Here is a 19,295-nt window from a genome sequence, read left to right on the forward strand (position 1 = left end):
CATACATCAGTCAGGTTTGTGAGGAAAACAGACCTCTGGGTAAAATTGTACCACTTTTTGCAGTAATGCAATGTGTCTGTCAGCATGTGTGTGCCCATATAACCACACAAAAACACATGTGAGCAAACATCTATGGAAATTCCTGCTGTGAAACAGCTGGAGGGATAAATCTAAAACAGGGTTGCACAACTACAACTTGCTGTTGAGCTTCTTAAAATTGTCTTGTAGATCTCTTGTTTGATTCCCACGTTTGTTTTGAAAGCAAAGCCAATACCTTATGTTTTGTTGTGTGCTTGTGGATGGCAGATGCAATAAGTTATTTCTTCACAGACGTGGAAGAATACCTATATTATGATTGGTACAATATTTGATGTAATGCTTTTCCAGAGATGATGTGTTACCAGTGTGCTACCAAGAGCCTTGCAGTGATGTTTTTCCCTGCTCCCTCATATTTGCAGGTTTGTTTCTTCTTGTTTGGTTTTGTGGTTTTTTGTTGTTGTTGGTTTGGTTGGTTTTGTTTTTGTTTTTTAGGAAATGCCTATTTACTTGTCCAGTTTCTGTGAGAGCACAGGTGGCTGGATCTGAAGAGGGAGCACTAGGGAAGCCATGTCTTCTGGCTGCTCTAGGAGGGCATGCTTCATTTCTCTTGGGCTATTGAAAGGCAAAAACAGTACAAACTTGGATATATGCATCTACCAGAAAAGAAAGAGCTATGTGATCATATCCATGAACAGGAATATACTGAGTAGCACTGTCAAGACTAAATAAAGGCTTATCTAACCTGAGCTAGCAGAAACTAGCCCAGGTACCTGCAATTATTGTGTTGGGATCCAACCTTTTCAATTGGTATTAGTGAACAGCTTGAGAGGCTTCTAGCTACGGCTCCTGCCCCTGTGTTGTGTTTGCTGCAGGAGCCCAGGAACCAGGCGCTATGCAGAGCCAGGATTTTGCTAATATGCAGGTGGCCCTGGGAGGAAATCTGTGAGAAAGAAGCTCAGTGCAGTAATGTAGACTTGCAGAATTTTAATGTTTTGCGAGGGTAAGTATGATTCCTCTTCTATTCTCAGCCTGCCTCTTTGGAAAATGGTGATTGTATCGAAACAGGAGAACTGACTTGAAAGTCCCCAGTAGTGTTTTGGAAGTGGTCAAGCATGAAAACAGTCATTAACATATACTAACATCAGTAATCAAAAATAAAAATAGTCTTCAGGATGCTTTAAATAAGCCTTGCAAATTTTTAGGCCTGAGAAATAAACCCTAATAGATTAAGCACAATATTTAGCATAAAAAAATACACTATATGATCATTACTGATAGAATTAAGATAATACTAGGAAAAGTAGTTTAGAATATATGAATAGCTATGCAGACAGCATACAGCAGCTTAGTGTTACGAACAGAAAGCTAAATGATCAAGAAAATATAACCTCTGGGAGGGAATGAACTGTCCTACCCAAAGGGGACTTCATTTTTCTGCTGTGCTGTGCATGGGATGAGGTGCTGAGAGCAGAACATGTGTTTGGAGTCAGCGGGACATCTAGGCCAACAGGTATGAAGGCCCATGAGATAGGTAAGACACCAGGGTTCTCACCAGACATTACATGGTATGGACACAGTTGAAGCTCTCTAGAAGTGCCTAGTTTTAAGGCAGCAGAGTTTGTGGCTTGCTGATCATGGGTTGCTTTTCAGTGTTGAAGACTTAGCAGAATAAAGGAAGACTGAGTTTTCCTGTTCAGGGTTTGGAGAGAGACTTTTGTCTCCTTCAGCAGAAGAAAGTAACAACAACATATCAGAGCAAAGAACATCAAACAATAAAGTATGTGCAACATTATTTCACCCAGTAGTTGGTAATTCTAGCAATTACCCTGAGGGTTAAGCTCCAGACATGCTGCTGTAGCTTTCATTATGTGAATGTTAAACTGTAACGGACTAATTTTCTTCCTAAATGTCCACAGATGTAGGATGAAGTATAACATACTTGTAACTTCTAGGTGTTAGGGGTTGCCAGCTTGAGCAGCCTGAGAGAGGTGAGGCTCCTGCAGCCCTGTGCCCCCCAGTACAACCAGTAGCAAGGCCAAGCGTATATTCCCAGTAGGCACACATAAAAATGCCCATGTGCAACACATATATGCACATATACATGGCAGGCCACACAGACACACTGCATACACGCAAACACAAACAGCACCAACAGCCTCATCTTGCTCTCCTCTCTGGCAGATCAGGCTGAATATCTGCTAGTGGGAAATATGTCAAAACAAACATACAGGGTGGATCCCTCCAGCAGCTGCGCTCAGGCACTGCTGGTTTGACTGGAAGTGAGTTAATTTTCTTCAAGAAGCTATTTTTCATAGCTAGCACATTTGTGGTTTGGATTGAGTTTGAGAACAAGAAGATAACACCCTGGGATGGTGTTAAAGTTTTTAATTATTGTTGTCTGGGAGCCAATGACTTTTCTGAGCTCTCTACCTACAGATGTGAGGCAGCTGGGAAGTGGGGCATGGATGGGGCAGAGCTTGACTGACATCCGGACTGATTAATAATATTCCATGCCATTAGTGTCATGCTTCATATTTAAGGGGAGCTGGGATCTTATGGCTAATAATGGAGTTGGGACAGACAGGGACAGTAGATCTGTTCCGTCTCTGTTTTGGGGGAGTTCTGTTTGAGAGTTTCTTAAGTTCAGCCTTTTTGCCATCCTGCTGTTTTGCAGAGGCCTCTGGGCCTTTCTGCCTTTTTTCTCTTCTCTTTTTTCTCTCCAAGATCAGCTGTTTGGGACCAGGTGCTGCTGTCTGGGACCAGCTGCTCGGTGTGGATGGAGTTTGTGAGGAATCATCTTTCATTTTATATTCTATTTCCATTTTATAGTAGTAGTATATTAGTGTTATTTTGTTAAACTGTGTTTATCTCAATCCATAAGTTTCTCCGTTCCCTTTCAATTCTCTCCCCTATTCAGGGGTTGGCAGGGGAGTGAGTGAGCAGCTATCGTGGTTGTATTGCTAGCTCAGATTAAACCATGACAGACACCCAGTATGCCCAACAACTGCCCCTGTATCCCAGTCTCCCTGGTCACTGGCACCTGGACATATGATCCCCTGAGTCTGCAGCCCTGTTGCAGTTGCTGGTACAGACCCTCTTTGCTCACAGCTATGCACACATACACACAGAGGCACAGTATGGATCCACCATTAATTCTGCTTAGACATAGAGGGCATCCAGCAAGCAGCCCTGGATCCTCACTCTCTGCATCTAGCAGCACCTGAGCATGCAAAAAAACTCTGAGATCCACAGCTCCACTCCAACTGCTGGTGTATTTAGTCTATCTCTGCTCAGATTTTCTCTAAAAACCTTAAAAAAAAAAAAAAAACCCACACCCAAACAAACAAAAACAACCCCCACACAAACCCCCAGTTATTCAATGGTTTATTAATTTAACATTGTTCTGCACATAATGAATTTATGGACTAGCTCATGAATTGATCACAAGAGGGGTTACTGGATACCAGATACCTGAAAATAATTCGCTGTGCTTGGTCATCTCTAACACTTCTTCTGTTTCTTGACTAACAAGATCTAACTTTTAGAACATATTTTTTGCTCTGAATTCGTTTTAGCAAAATATATTTCTTTTAGCAATCTGAAATGGTGGCATAAATGCAAAATCTACAACCATTTGCACAAACAGAATTACTGGTGATGTTCACACAAAGAATTCAACTTTTCTATCTGCTTCCCAGAAGTGAAGTACTCACATATAAAAATAACTGGGATGCAAACTGGCCCATGTATGTGCAGGCTGAGCATCCATAGAAAGCAAAGCAAGACTGGCCAGCTAGAAAAAGCAAGCTTCTCTAAGTCACTCACATGATTTTGTATTAGTGTGTCATTACTGTTCTCGTTAGTACGGCAGTATTAGTCTTAGTTTTAGTTAGTTTTAGTTAGTATTAGTTTTGCTGAAGCAAAATTTTGCCTTTTTAAAAAACTTTTTTATTGTTTGTGTTTGTTTGTTTTTAAATAACATCAAGATTCTTTAACATAGAATCAATTGTGTTTGTGCTGGTGAATTTTAGGCAAAGTACTGTATACAGGAGAAGCAGAAAGAGAAATGCTGGTCCTGATCAGAAGCAGAGTTTGGCCCCACATTTATTATCAATTTGCAATTAAATATGTTCTAAAGTACATGAGTGTAGCATAATACGTAGAGAAAAACACAAAATTCAAAGCACAGCTCTATTATTTATAGAGATTGTTTTCCATAACACCATATTTTTCAGCCTAGGGAAGTATGCCTCCATAGGCATTTTGAATGGCAGTCTTTGAATGGGCTTTCATTTTAAGTAAATCAGTTTTCTTAAAGGCTCTCCAGCAAGCATTTGGAATGGATATTAGTGAAGCCTCCAGGTAGTTCTGGTCGGCGTGAATGAGGTCTCTTGCCTCTGTTAACCTCTGTATAGATGCCTTAAGAAAAATGTACTTCCTTCTCCAGCAGAAAGGACAGCTGTTTGGCAGCAAGGCTGGGTACTCTGCCAGAGCTCTACTTGATCTAGAAAACATCTTATCTTTCCTAATGTATACCATAAATATTTTGTTCTAGCTGATTTTATTTGAAACTTCATTGGATGATTGGTGAGATCTGCTCTGAGACATCACAGACCATTTCTTCTTCCTTTTGGGTAACTGCAGAGGTGATTTATCTGAGAATATGACCCTTAAAGTCAGGCTAAGTAGCGCATTGTGCACCCTAACCTGTCCTCAACAAGGGGGACAAACTGAAGAAGTCCTGGAGAAGTCCCAGCTGATGTCCATGCACTGGAAAGAACTGATGGTGGGGCTCTTCCTCACATCTCAAGGGAGACAGAGGAAGTTGTAAAGTGCTATAGGGTTCTAGTGTTGAGCTCAGGAGGATTTGGTGCAAGGAAGCCAGAGGGCTGATAGAAAGCCTGGGGGAGAGGCATCTGAATACTGTGCTGCTGGTGCCTGGGCCTGACTTTAGCTCCTTCACAGCCCAAATATGTGTGCTGACAGATGAGCCCGTGCTCTGCCAGTTTTCCTGCTCCCCTGGACAACACCCACATCTATGCACTCCACCTCCTTTGTTCTCCTTATTCGCAGTCCAGGTCTTTCTCTATATCAGATTAAACATTCAGTCATACCCTTACTGAATCACACTTTCTCCATCCTTGTTTCTGTTCTCATTCTAAAGGACTTTCTACACCATATTATTCTTCCCTGTCAGTCACTATCTAATCTATCCTACAGCTGCTGCACATTAATGTTACCTAAAAACCCTGCCAAAATATCTTACTCTCCTTTCATCTTCTGCACTCTTCTGTTCACTTATGTGAATATGGCTTGGGTCAGCACTTCTATACTGGCATCAAGCTGCTTCTCTTCTGGAAATCTCCTTCCTGAGATGTCCAAGTGATTTAGTTGTGGCTCAAGAACAGTTAAAAATAATAGCTTTGAAGGTGGGTTGCAGGACATGGACATACTTAAGGAGAGGGAGGTGCATTGCAACAGAGTGCAGTTTCTATTTAAAGAGTGAATGTGTATAGCTATGTGCATGTGCTGCCTATAGATGAGAGACAGTGGGCAGAATGAACCAATGAAAGATACTTAGGCAGCTGACCATGCAAGAGAAATTAGGTTCTAGAAAATTGTACAAGACCAAATATGGCTTTGGTCTAGCTAGGAAGCTAATAAAACTGAGCTACATCTTTCACCATGATAGTCTTTGCTCACACTTAATGTAACTTTTCTTTATTTCTATCCACAGTTGTTCTGCTATGCATAAATGATTCTTCCAGGTTTAGTATAGAAGCACCTGGCACTCTATCTGGTGCCACATTAATGTGGCAGATGAGGGCTCCAGGGTACATCCTCACTAAGCAAATTTTACATCAGCTCTCTCACAGCTTGTCCCGTATGTCTTAGCACTTTTTTATCCTGTCTTTTTTTTTTTTTTTTTTAACGGTATCTTGCTCTCCTCAGCAGAGAGCTTACATTCAACACATCTGAAGGAAAGCATTTTTATTGTAATATTGTTCCTAGGAGGAACAATTAATTATGTATAGATTCTTTTCCTATAAGCAGAAAAGGTCTAGCCCAATATACTTTTTCCTTCAATTTTAGAGCACATTGCAACCACGCTGTGAGCTGGGATCCCTTCCCCTTGCCAGGATTCACAAAGCAGGCTCTCTATGTCCTCAGCTGTCCTCTACGAAATAGCCAGGAGAACGACAATGTAAAGATGATCCTGGGACCTCCTAGATTGCAAACATGAGGAAGGAGAGAATCCTGACTGGTTCATTCCCCAAAACTTTCATGAGAGTCTTTTTAACGTGTTCTCTCAAACTGTCATTCAAAAGCAAATGATCCTCCTTACAAAAGCGACCCTCTGCAGGGTTCTGCATTAACCAGGACAGGTAGACAGACCTTCTGATTTCACACAACTCTTCAGATCCCACTTAGGAAAATACTTTCAAGAGCTTTATAGATATTTAACATAAACTTCACTTGTTTATGATCTCTCTCACATATTATTTTCTACATCTAAAATTATTCTTAAAACCCTCTCTGTGCTTGTTATCACAATTTACTTCCATGTCTAAATAAGCCTTTGAAGAAAGTAAGTATGTAAGATTTAATTCTCTTCAATTAGATGTTAGTGCTGGAAATATATTCTCTCTTAAGAAATATGAAAAGTCTTAAAGACAGAAATTTCTAACCTCTGAGTTAAAAAACAAACTTTCCAAAATCTATATCCTTCCAAATTTTGTCTAGATGAGGAAGGCAAACAAAATAGAACCCAAGAACAATTTGAAAATTTGCATACACATTATTGAAATGGAACAATTAAATAATTATTTGTTTTGTCACAGAAAACTGTAAATAATGCTATGTTAAGTATTTAATTGCTTTGTCATGGTCCAAGACAACTATTCATCATAAAGTAGCATTTTGAAAGTAATTCCTATCAGAGCCCTAAATATATCAATGGAAATAGCATGCAGGTGTATCAAGGTGACACATTTGTATTGCTCCTGTTGTGGTACTGAACATCTATACAACATACACAGTGAGGAAGGGTCTCCAAGACAGAGTTCCTCAAGAAGAGTCGACACACACCCGGTGTTGTGAGGCAAGAGTGATGCCTGGCTGTCCATGCAACCTCTGCCCCACAAGCTGCCACCCTGACCACAAGTGCGACTGAATGGCTTGCAAACCACCTCCCATGCTTTCTCCATTTACCACCCGGCTGTTTTATGTAGGCAGCTAGAAAAGGATTTTTATGTGTATGAGCATGCCCAGCTGGAAGCTGCAGCTGTTCAGCTGTTGATTTATGGTCTGTTCAGCTTCTCTGACACGGGGCTGGCAACCCTTGTGAGAGTGGGGGAGGCTGGAGTGAAAAGAGGAGGCGGCTGGTTGTTGACAGCTGTTCCAGCCTCTGCACTTTAATTTGCTCTGAATATGCCTCAACACCCTACATTTGGCTGACAAGCAGTGCTTATCAGAAGAGGATGATGAACCATGAAGGAGCCAAGTAGAAGATTTGAGGAGGAAAAAATGACATGATTTTAGCCTGTTCAGGGTTACTTGTGCCAGACCTTCCTGGATGTGAGACAGAAGCCATTGCAGAGAAGGTAAAAGCCCATGTTTCCAGAGGAGAGATTACTAGCATGCCCTAAATCATGCCTTGTAAGAATCAGAAACTCCTGTTCTGCTTTTCCATTTGTCTCCCCATTGTGATCAGCTCCATTTGTGAGAGGAAAACTCTATCTCTGCTTTCCTGTTCAGGAATGTATTTACTGGGAAAAAAAAAAAAAAGAAAAGAGAGACGAGAGTGCATCTAAGGAAATTTCCTCCCTTTTACCTCTTCCCCAACACTGTGTCCTGGTGACCAGCACACTCTGAAGGTCACTTGTTTGAGCTGTATCTCCTTGGCTAGACAGCCTTTCTCTCATGACCCCACAGAATGACAGAATCACAGAATGTTAGCGATTGGAAGGGACCTCGAAAGATCATCTAGTCCAATCCCCCTGCTGGAGCAGGAACACCTAGATGAGGCTACACATGAAGGTGTCCAGGTGGTAAAGGTTGAGGGATGCCTTGTCTGCAGTGACCATGAGATGGTGGAGTTCAGGATCTCACACGGCAGGAACAGAATACCGAGCAGAATTGCAACCCTGGACTTCAGTAGGGCCAACTTTGGCCTTTTCAAGCAACTGCTAGGGGAAATCCCATGGGTGAGGCTGCTTGAAGGTAAAGGGGTTCAAGATTGGTTAGCATTCAGGGACTGCTTCTTCCAAGCTCAAGATCAGAGCATCCCAACACCTAGGAAGTCAAGGAAGGGAGCCAGGAGACCTGTGTGGTTAAACAGGGAACTGCTGGGTAAGCTCAAGTGGAAGAGGAGCGTTTATAGATCATGTAAGGAGGGGCTGGCCACTTGGAAAGAATATAAGGCTGTTGCCAGAGAGTGTAGGGAGGCAACTAGGAAAATTAAAGCCTCTTCAGAATTAAACCTGGCAAAAGGGGTCAAGGACAACAGAAAGAGCTTCTTCAAATACATGGCAGATAAAACTAACACCAGAGGCAATGTAGGCCCACTGATGAATGAGGTGGGTGCCCTGGTGACAGAAGATACAGAGAAGGCAGGGTTACTGAACGCCTTCTTTGTCTCTGTCTACTCTGCCGGAGGCTGTCCTGGGGAGCCCCGTACTGCTGAGGCCCCAGAGGAAGGCAGGACAATGGAGGAGTTTGCCTCGGTTGATGAGGAATGGGTTAGGGAGCAATTAGGCAATCTGGACATCCATAAATCCATGGGTCTGGATGGGATGCACCCACGGGTGCTGAGGGAGCTGTCTGAGGTCGTTGGTAGATCACTCTCCATCATCTTTGCTAAGTTGTGGGAGATAGAAGAGGTGCCTGAGGACTGGAGGAAAGCAAATGTCTCTCCAGCCTTCAAAAAGGGCAAGAAGGAGGACCCGGGTAACTGTAGACCAATCAGCCCCACCTCCATTCCTGGATAGGTGATGGAACAACTTATCCTTGGTGCCATCTCAAGGCATATCAAGGATAAGAGGGTTATTAGGGGCAATCAACATGGCTTCACCAAGGGAAGGTCGTGCTTGACCAATCTCATAGCCTTTTATGAGGACATAACCAGGTGGATAGATGATGGTAAAGCTGTGGATGTGGTCTATCTTAACTTCAGTAAAGCATTTGACACAGTCTTCCACAGCATCCTTGCTGCTAAACTGAGGAAATGTGGTTTGGACGATCAGGTAGTGAGGTGAACTGGGAACTGGCTGAAGGAAAGAAGCCAGAGAGTTGTGGTCAATGGGGCAGAGTCTAGCTGGAGACCTGTATCTAGTAGGGTCCCTCAAGGGTCAGTACTGGGACCAGTACTATTCAATATATTCATCAGTGACTTGGATGAGGGAGTTGAGTGTACTATCAGCAAGTTTACTGATGACACCAAGCTGGGAGGAGTGGCTGACACTCCAAAAGGCTGTGCTGCCATCCAGTGAGACCTGGACAGGTTGGAGAGTTGGGTGGGAAAAAATTTAATTAAATATAACAACGGTAAGTGTAGAGTCTTGCAATAACAACCCCAGGTACCAATATAAGTTGGGGAAAAACCTGTTAGAGAGCAGTGTAGGGAAAAGGGACGTGGGGGTCCTGGTGGACAGCAGGATGACCATGAGCCAGCACTGTGCCCTTGTGGCCAGGAAGGCTAATGGCACCCAGCTCAAGGCCAGTTTTCTTTTTTCGGTTCTTTCCTCTTCCTGCCTTCAGCAAATACATGACTGATCAGAAATACTGCTGAACCCTGCTCTCTGTGTCTTCTCCATCCATCCAATAGGACACAAAGGGTATGAAGGAGCTCAGAGCTGAGGTGCATGAAGGAGGTGATGTATCAGATGCTTGCAGTGAGACTGTGGATGACCAGAATGAAGGTCATATGGGACAAAATCCTGGAGATGTCCTGGAGAGTGTGAACCACTGAAGAACCTCTTGGTTGCCTCTCAGCTACAGCACTGACCTGGTGGAATAACACCCATGGCAACTCCCAGCTTCAGAGAGCAGAGCTAAGGTTGCATAACACAGGTATGCCGTGTTTGCATGTCATAATTTCCAGCGGTGTAAACTGAGCCATATTAAATGTATGAGACACTAGCTGCCTTTACCTGCATTAATGAGTTTAGAGAGTTCATAAAAAAAAAAAAAAGTAAACATTGGGTAACACTGCCCTAAGCACTTAGGTACTCAATTCAATTGCCATTATTTACCAAAACATATGAACCATTCATGGATTTCGAATTGCAGTCATCAGGACGTCAAAGTCATCAACTACAAGGTTACCAAAGACCTAAGCACTGCCACTCTTGCAAAATAAAAAATGTATTTAGCTGAAGCTGAAATTGAAACATAATCTTAATCCAAGAGAGAGCTGCGGCTGTATTTTTCTGTTGCATTAAGAAGATTAATTTGGCAGAAGTTAAGCTCCCTTGCGATCTAGCTAATCACTGGGGCAGTTTAGGTGCAGCTGGGCTGAACCCCTGAGTGGTGCCCAATTACACCAAATAACCTCAAGTCGGCACTATAAGTCTGATCGTGCTCGACAGCTGGTATAACGTTCAGTTCACACAGATTTATGGATTCACTGATAGTTCTGAGACAGTTGTGACCACTGAATTTATGTGCTTGTACAGATTCACAAATAGTATAATATATATTATAAGTCTGAGTGCATCCAATAAGAAATTCTCACAACTAGATCCACAAATAATGAGATTTATTATATCAACAGGTACAACTTATTTTAGATGTTGTTAATAAATACAATGTCTGCAAAAAAAACCACTTTAGTTGCAAAATACACTTTAGTTGAAAACAAATGTTTCAAGAAATAACTATTGGTACCAAATATATATAAATTCTAAGATGACTGTATAGCACTGTTGATGTGATTACAAATGCAAGCTTTAAGTCTAAGTGTCCCAGGCAAAACCTGGCACAACCAAGTGCACAAATCTTACCCAAGAGTGTCCTCCTGAGGGCAGGGAAGATAAGACTCAGCCCATCAACTGGTCCCAGAAGTCTTATTATGCTGCTCCCTTGACTTCTCAGTGATGGGGTCTTTCCCCCACCCTTCCTCTATTATTTTTTACTACTTCCTACATTCAGGTGGAGCTTGAGTGACTCTTGTCATACTTACCTTTGTTGCTGATTGGTTTAAAACTCTCACTTTGATTTTTAAGGTAAAAACTCAACTGAGCTTGCTCAGAGGGGCTTTGTGGGTGTGATGGGGGTGAGTATCCTTTGAGATGGAGGTGTGTTTTGTAATTGTAATGAGATTATAATGTTCAAAGTTCATTCATCAAACAAATTTCTGGCTCAGTAACTAGCACTTTGGACAGAAATGAACACTCATCCTCTTTAATTAACAGCAGCTACACCTTACCTTTAAAATTGGCAGTGGCTATACCATCTGGTTCCTGTACTTGCCTTGTTATACAGGGCCTGGCTACGCTATCTTCATACCACTCCACTTCCCCATTCATCTTAATTGCCAGTACACTGAGCTCCCCCATGCACAACCATCCAAGGCTACAGGCCAGGTAGGGGTGGGGATGAAACCATATAGAGCAGCTTTCTTCCCCGCCACACTGCCTTATATGCTAAAGATATGGATATAGCTTTATGCTGAGCAAGCATAATCTTGATAATTAGTTTCAGTAATTTGCCCCCTCACTAATTATTCCATAGTTTTCTGTGACAAGCAGCTAGATTAAAACACTTTATAAAAGATTAATTAAATGACCTCAGAAGTAATGAGGCTACATTTTTAGTCATTAGTTCTATAACTTCAAAGTTAAATACTATCTTAAAGAAACTGAAGTCACGAAAAATAGCAGATATAAGGACATCATGTTACTGGCATAAGACAGGCAATGCTAGCATGAGGCATTTTAATATGACATTAATAATCTGAATCAAGCATCTGAACTTCACCACAGCAAACAAGGCATTGTGTCTCTTGAGGTTACGATCTTCTCAATGTCTGGGTTCTCACAAGTTCACCAGTGTGAAAGAAGCTCTTCTGAAAATAAAAAAAAAAACAATTTCTGATGATCAAAACTGTATTTGATTTTCAAACCTCCTGAGTCTTACCTTCAGTGAATAGTTTCATTCAGTAGAAGACAAAAGAATTCAAATCAACCAGTCTTTTTAAAAAATTAATCCTTGCGAAGGAAATTCTTGCTTTAAGAAGACAAGATTAGAAACATGCTTTATTTAGCTTTCTCACTGGAGATGCTGGAAACAGAGAGTAAGAGCTGATGTTAAAGATGATAATCTTTCTTGTCCTTGTGCCACAACAGGCCACTGGGTGTTATTATTCTGTCTACAGGATCAGAGATTAAGTCAGTGAGAGGCAACCACTTCTGAGAAGACTGTAGCTACTTCAGGAGACAGCCTGGCCCCTTTCAAGACAGTGTTGGGATTGACAAGAGCCTCAGGAATACTGTGTCTCTCCTCAATCAAAAGCTGCTTTTGAGTTATTGCTTCTTGTAGACCAGTGGTCTCTACCAGCTAGACCTCAAAATGAAGTTGGAGACAATTTTAGCGAAGTGGAAAATCAGGCCCTCTCAGAAGCACTGACTTTAAAAGATGGAAGCAGGACAGAACGGGAAATAATGAAAACAACTAATGAAACTGCAGAGCTTGGAATTGCCTCTGTGAGATTGGTCCTTGTGTCTTTTTTTTCTTTATTTTAATTTTTTGTTCTTTTTTTTTTTTCCTTCTCAAAACACTGATGTGTACTTATATATTAAAACTGTTAAGTCAGTGGCTTGAATATGTGAACTTCACCCATTGTGTGCAAAGTCAGAACACAGAACTAAAAAAGATTGAAATCTGGGCTCTATGGCTTCCTCAGCATTCTCAGTACTTCAAACTGAATCTACAAAGTAACCACTCTAACCACAAGCATACCGCGCTGGCTAGGCTTGCGGAAATACTCTCTTTGCTGAACCTGAGCCATCGTAGAGACAAGAATGCGAAGTATTCAGGGCTAGAAGAAAGAGACAGTATAATTCTGTGGTTTACTTCTTGTAGCATTTATATAAGAACAGAGTTGAGGGACCCGTTTATTTGTCTCCATTAAAATTCAATTAAAACCAAACCAAACCAAAAATATCCAAAATCCTTTGGGAAGATGAACTATAAAACCAAGGACTGCTACCTGTGACTCAAGTGGCTGAAATCTGTGCTGAAGAGGCATATACCTGGTTGACCACACCAGTTAGGAGGGCATTTTGGTTTCATCAGATGGAAATTCTGGTGAATATGGTTTTATATGAGACAAGCTTAACAGCTCTTTCATGTGGTCAGGTTTTAGTTTATTGTGTACTTTTATGTGTAGTTTGGCTGTTGTTCCTGGAAACAGATCTGTTCCTTAACAAAAGCAAATGGATTACTTGCTCGTTCTAAATCACTTCCAACAATAAACATCAGGCTGTCACCCTCAAATCAGTTTATCTTGTTCTGAAGTCTAAAAGTATAGTAAGAAAATACAGCTGTATCAAATACAACTGTCCTCTGCTAACAAATTAGTATTGTTCTCTCATCCTCTCTCCACCCCCTTCTTAGTACCAGTTCTGATGACAAAGCTCCTTCAAAATGAACTGCTGAAAACTATCATTTTTCTTCCTAGTGCAGTTTTCTGCCGAATTAATAAAGTAAATTGGCTCACTGATCCATATCAGGTCTGGTGCAAAGGAGCAGAGAGAAAGGGAGTAACAGGATTACAGAGAGTGGGACCTCTCCTTTCCTCCTCACCTGTGGCAGTCAATTGTTAGATCACCCAGGACATACCAGACAACTGCATTGGAGAGCTGTCGTAACTGGGATTCCCTGATAGAATTTGTCATCGTGCGTCTACACCATTCTCCCTTCTGTGCTGCAGCCAGGTAAGGGCTGTCTCCGGCTGACTGGTGACTCGAGGACCACTGGAGACTCTGGGAGTACCCGAGGGAGAGGACACTTGATCCCTATGCATGCTGAAGCTGCTCAAGGAGAAGGCCAAATCGCGGGATTAGGAAGAGAACAGCTATGAGCATCACTCTGGAAGGCTGGCTGTTAAAGCAGATCTTTACACGACGCCAGAAACAGTGTATCTGCATTCGATCCCAGCCCACCGTGATGACGGCACATGAAACCCAGCCATTCAAACTCACTAAAAACCTGAGTATCCAGCAGAAACACAGTACTTCACGGTACTTTCTTGGCGCTAGAAACAGAGGTAGCAGAGCCTCCCCTTGCTCATCAACCGCATCCTTATGTCTGTGCACCCCGGGCCCCCTCCTTCCTGCGGGAGGCCAGCACAGCCCGGCTCAACCCCCGCACGAGTTCGAGGGCTCCCGAACTTTTCCGAGGGTTTCCGAACCTTTCCGAGCACTCCCGACGCCCCCTCAGGCACGCATGCGCCGTAGCGAGGAAAGCCTTTGCGACGTCCTTCTCCCTCCCGCTTCCCACCGGCCTCGGCGGGCCCGGCCCCGCCCCCCGGGGCGGCTAGCGCGCATGTGCGGTTGCCAGGGCGGCCGTCTCCAGTGGAGGTTTAAAATCTGCGGGGCATGCGCAGTCCCGGTTCTGGCCCTGGCGAGGGGGACGCCACATTGGAACGGCGAGGGGAGCTCTTCGGGCAGCGCCGGGCCGGGTACAGTTTGCGCCGCCTCAGCTCCTCCCGAGCCGCGCTCGCCTGGCCTCGCCCGGCTCTGCCCCCCGCCTGCGGCCGCCTTCCCTCCTCCCCGCGACACATGCTGCTGCTCCCGGCCCGCGTCTAGTGCCGCTGCCGGGCCCGGCGTGCTGAGGCGAGGGAGTGCGCGGCTGGCGGTGAGCGGGCGGCGGCGCGGCGCTCTGGCCGGGCCGTGAGGGTTGGAGGCGGGCGGGCGTGGATGGATCCCCGCGTGGCCTGGATCCAGCCCGAGCAGAAAGGCCCCGCGAATGCGCTGTGGATGCAGATCTGGGAGACCTCGCAGGGTGTGGGGGGCCGGGGCGGCGCCAGCTTCCCGCACTACCTCTGCCTTAACTCCCCGGCGCTGGACTCCGCCGCCTCACCGCCCCGCGGCCACAGCTGCGTGCGGCTCGGGGCGCCCGGCGGCAGCGCCTGCTGCTCCTCTTCCTCGCCGCCCTCGCCTTCGCCGTCCCCTCCGGCCCTGCTGACCGGACTGGTTCCCGCTGCCAACGCCAGCCCCGCGGCGCTGAACGGCGGCGAAGGAGGGCGGCGGCTGCAGAAGTCGCCGTCCGTGTCGTCCTCGTCCTCCTGCTCGTCGGTGGAGTCCGGCACCGAGAGCCCCGGTTTCTCCTCCTCGGGATCGTGCGGAGGCGGCGGCTCCTCCTCTTCCTCCTGCGGCCCCCGGGCGGCGGCGGTGGCTCCTCCCGGGCTGCTGGGCAGCGGGGCCGGACCCGGGGAGTTTTTTAACTTCCACGAGAACAAAGTGAACAGCGGTGTGAACGGGCACCACCAGCCCTCGCACCTGGCGCGCAGCCCCCACCCGCCGCCGCCGGCGTCTCCTCAGCAGCACCAGTACCATCCGGGCCGGAGGAAACGAGAGAATAAAGCCAGCACTTATGGGATGAATTACCTGCTCTCCGGCAGCCGGGGCGTCGCCGTCAACAACTCCCCCCACCAGCAGCGGCAGCAGCCTCAGCCAGCACTGCAGAGCCCCGGCACACCCTGGAAGACCAGGAAATACAGCCCGGGCGTGCAGGGGTGAGCAGCCGGGGCCTCTCGGGCTGCTGCAGCCCGAGAGGAGAGGGGGACCTCGGCAGCCTCTCCTGTGGCCACCCTCCGGGCATGGAGGCGGGTGGGTTGGGGTCACACTGACTCCTTTGGAGCCCGCTGTGGCAGCAAGGTTGATGGTACGGGATGGCGGAGCACAAAACCATGTTCTTTTGTAAATCACCTTGGTCTATGCTAGCTGGGTGGCTCCTGGCCAAAGCAGTGATGCAGGCCGGGCTTGGAAACCCATAGACACAGGGAGATAGGCATTGTTTTGTGATAGGTTGAGACTCGAAGATGTCAGGCCACCTACAGTAGTTAAAGTAGAGATGGGTGAGGGATGCCTCAGCTTTCTAGGGGTCAATTCAAATTGTAAGAGGAAAGTGGAAGGCTTCAGTTCAGAAGAGCTCAAATAAGACTGTTGCACTGATTTTTAAATGCCTCTGTTTAGGCTGTAGCAGACTGTTTACTTTGGAGGGTGTTAAGAACATCAGTTGAAAGGGAAGTGCCCAGTTCTCACTGAAATAAGCATGAAAGTCAATGTGGTCTCAGAACATTTTTGAGGGAAATGTTCTATCCCTAGCATAGAGAGAGTCAGCCAATATCTTAACTGAAATCTTGACTTTGTAAAGAGAACACTTATATGAAGCTTATCATATTCTGTGCCCATAACCACCTCATATAAATGTATAGTTAGTAATGCTGAGTATTCAGTTTAGTCTGACAAGCATGTAGAAGGGACCAAACTTGAACAAAGCACCTCTGGAGTGCTCCATGAGGTTTCTGTATTTCAGCTGTTATATTATACCTGATCAAGGGGAAATATTGCTTTCTAATGGTAAAGTTATTTTATTAATGGAAAAAGTGCTAGCTGCATTGACTGATCATAGCAGATTTCTGATGTCATTTCAAAAATAGTTTCTTGGGACTCCTAAAATCCAAGACCTTTGAATGCCCATGGAGTAAAGGCACTGCATATTTGTAGAAGGAAATAGATAAAGATAACAGGGTACACTTTCACAGCTGGAGAAATTTGAGAGATTTAACTTAAGGACTTTGTGTTTTGTTTCTGTTTAGGGTGGTACTGTCAGGTGCTGAGTGCATTAAAGTTATTCAGAAGTATTAAAATATGTTTTTAAAGTTCTGTTTTTGCAAACCGTAGCCTCTGCTGGGGAAGGCAAGACTTGTGACTACTGCTTTTTAATTCCAGACTGACACTGAAAATGAAAATTGCTTACAGGAAACTAAGATTTGGATGTTTAAGAGGTGTCATAAGCTTTCAGTCCTGTATTAATAAGATGTATGTCTCAAATTCCAATGTTATTTTAAAAATAGTCTGAATTTGGTTTATTTCTATAGAGATGCAGTAGAACACTGAATTAATATTTTAATTTATGTATGTAAGACAACAGTATCACTGAGGTAGATCTCCAGGCAGGTGGGTGAGGGAGTTGCCTGAGGTCACCCAGCAGGTCTTTGGCGAACCTGGAATTGAATCCAGGCAATGCAGGTTCTGTCCTCTGGTTGTTAGGTAGCACCACCTATACTGGTCACATATCCTTATCTTGCATCTTCTGCCTATTTGTTTTCTGTTGGCTTTCATTTGATGAAGATTAGGCCAGTTTTCAGGTATGTGTTTATAGAGAGTCTGTTTAGCCAAGCTTCAGCTGCGCTACTCAGTTCCATAATACAAGTTATTTTGCTGATGAGTTAATGACAAGTGATTTGAAAGTGGAAGCTGTGTTTCTTGATCTTCTGTCATGAATTTGTATTACTACAGTGAGACTTTATGCAAGGGGTGAGACACTGGTAACTACAGCATGTGTGATTCCATAATTCCAGACTGTCTTATGATTAATTTGTCATATCATTGTGTCACATAACTGTACCAATGGCATAGCTTTCCTTAGAGTAGCAGGGAGCTAGTGCTGAAAGACAGCATGTAAGTTGAGACCATAGACTTAAATATGAGAAGCAGTTTCTGCTGTAAACTTTGAGTTCTGTTACCCAAGGTGAATATTGGATGAACGTGTATTCTAAAACAATTTTCTGTTTGGTGTTAGAATCTTTTATTAAATGCTTACATGATTGGAATAACAAAAATATTGTAATTAGTGGAGCCACTTTAGGTATCTACTGCAGTAATTTCTGACTACTGGTGAGTTTCATTTCATTTTCCTGAAGCCAGTCTGGTGTATTATTTGCCTTTTCAAATAAAAATACACTGAAAAAACTTGGGTGGGAACAGATCCCTACAGAAGTTTCTTCTGGATCCTTTACATTCCTGATTTGTTGCCTGGTATTACTTGGCACTGTCAGCCCAGTCCTGAAGCATCACTTCCATAACTGTGATGTTTGAGTGGCAGAGTGTCCTCAGTGGTGTCAAACTGGTGTGTGCAACTGTCAAAGAATGTGATCCTTACAATTGTCAGTTGCAGTCTGCTTTGGACATAGATTATGGGAAGAAGGATTCGATCATTGATGCTCTTGTGCTCAGTTTTTGCATGAATGTTAGAGCTTACTCTGTTATGAAAATTGTTCTCTGCGGAATGTTTTTCTATAACGCGCTGAAATTTCTAAGTGATATGCAGCAGCTCAGAGTGTTACTGTAGTGTCTTTTGGTAGCTGACTAAAGGGTAATCTCTTTGCCTTTTCTCAGTCTGCAGTAGTACTTTTGATTGCTTTGAAATAGTACTGTGCTGTCCTTGCTTTCTTGTTCAGAGCTGGAGATGGTCTGTAGCAGTGCAAGTTGTCACCATTTTTTGAAATGGATCATAGTCACTGGCTTTGTGATGGTAGATGTGGTGACGTTCAGAGTACTTTGTTGTAAAGGCTGTGATTTGCTCTGTTTTATGTACAGCATTCCTTTTTTTCCAGTGGACTCACATCTATTGCATTTACCACCTTCTGACAGTAGCATGCCCATCTTTGTGTTGTAAAGGAAATTCTCCCTCTCATAAAATGCAAGCGTGAATCGCCATGCTTGATTAGATTTCATCCTAAATCTCTGTTTTTGGATGCTCTAGATTGACCTGTGTTATCTTTTCCCAGATTTTTGGAAAGTAAGGAGTGAGGAGAACGACGCCATATTTATTCCAGTGCCTCAAAAAAGTAATTAATATAACAGCAGTGTAAATTCTTAAATGTTTTAGGTTTAGGTTAGGAATATGGCACAGTGGAGATGACAGAATGATTGATTACAGATATGATGCATGTAAGTGTACTTTATTATCATAAGGTTAGCTCAAACTGTTGTGACTGCAGAACTACATGTAGTTTCTTGCTACTGTGAAGGATTCTCTTAGATGGTTTTAAACGACATCTAGCATCTTAGGATCTGTCTTATTTTTACATCAAAGTAGTAACTTCTGTTTCTGTAAAGTCAGTGTTTTAAATATGTCTGACTAATTTAAGCATCCAGAGAGTTTAAAAGTGCTGGAGTTTTATTTCAAAATATGGCATCCAGTTATTCTAAACTTTTTAGTAAAACCTCTGCTGCTAGGTTTGC

The 19,295-nt window shown here is 43.8% G+C and overlaps 1 protein-coding gene and 1 long non-coding RNA gene across 5 annotated transcripts in view; one reads left to right on the forward strand and one right to left on the reverse strand.

Annotated features, from left to right (window-relative positions):
* Positions 1-11,917: 11,917 nt before the first annotated feature.
* LOC139827199 (uncharacterized) lies at positions 11,918-14,552 on the reverse strand. Its single transcript, XR_011737516.1, has 2 exons — positions 13,882-14,552; positions 11,918-12,106 (listed from the first exon to the last, which is right to left on the reverse strand). It is a non-coding gene; the product is annotated as an uncharacterized lncRNA (long non-coding RNA).
* A 105-nt stretch (positions 14,553-14,657) lies between these two features.
* TENT4A (terminal nucleotidyltransferase 4A) overlaps positions 14,658-19,295 on the forward strand; it is a 60,210-nt gene continuing 55,572 nt past the window's right edge. For 3 of the 4 annotated variants that reach the window (XM_065832150.2, XM_065832151.2, XM_071804442.1), the window contains exon 1: positions 14,658-15,778. In XM_065832150.2, the coding sequence (XP_065688222.1) occupies positions 14,961-15,778 (818 nt within the window). In that variant the 5' untranslated portion in view covers positions 14,658-14,960. The remainder of the gene's footprint in view (positions 15,779-19,295) is intronic. The other variant, XM_065832152.2, reaches the window with a different exon arrangement.

Source organism: Patagioenas fasciata, chromosome 2, assembly GCF_037038585.1.
Source record: "Patagioenas fasciata isolate bPatFas1 chromosome 2, bPatFas1.hap1, whole genome shotgun sequence".
Classification (NCBI taxonomy): Eukaryota; Metazoa; Chordata; class Aves; order Columbiformes; family Columbidae; genus Patagioenas; species Patagioenas fasciata.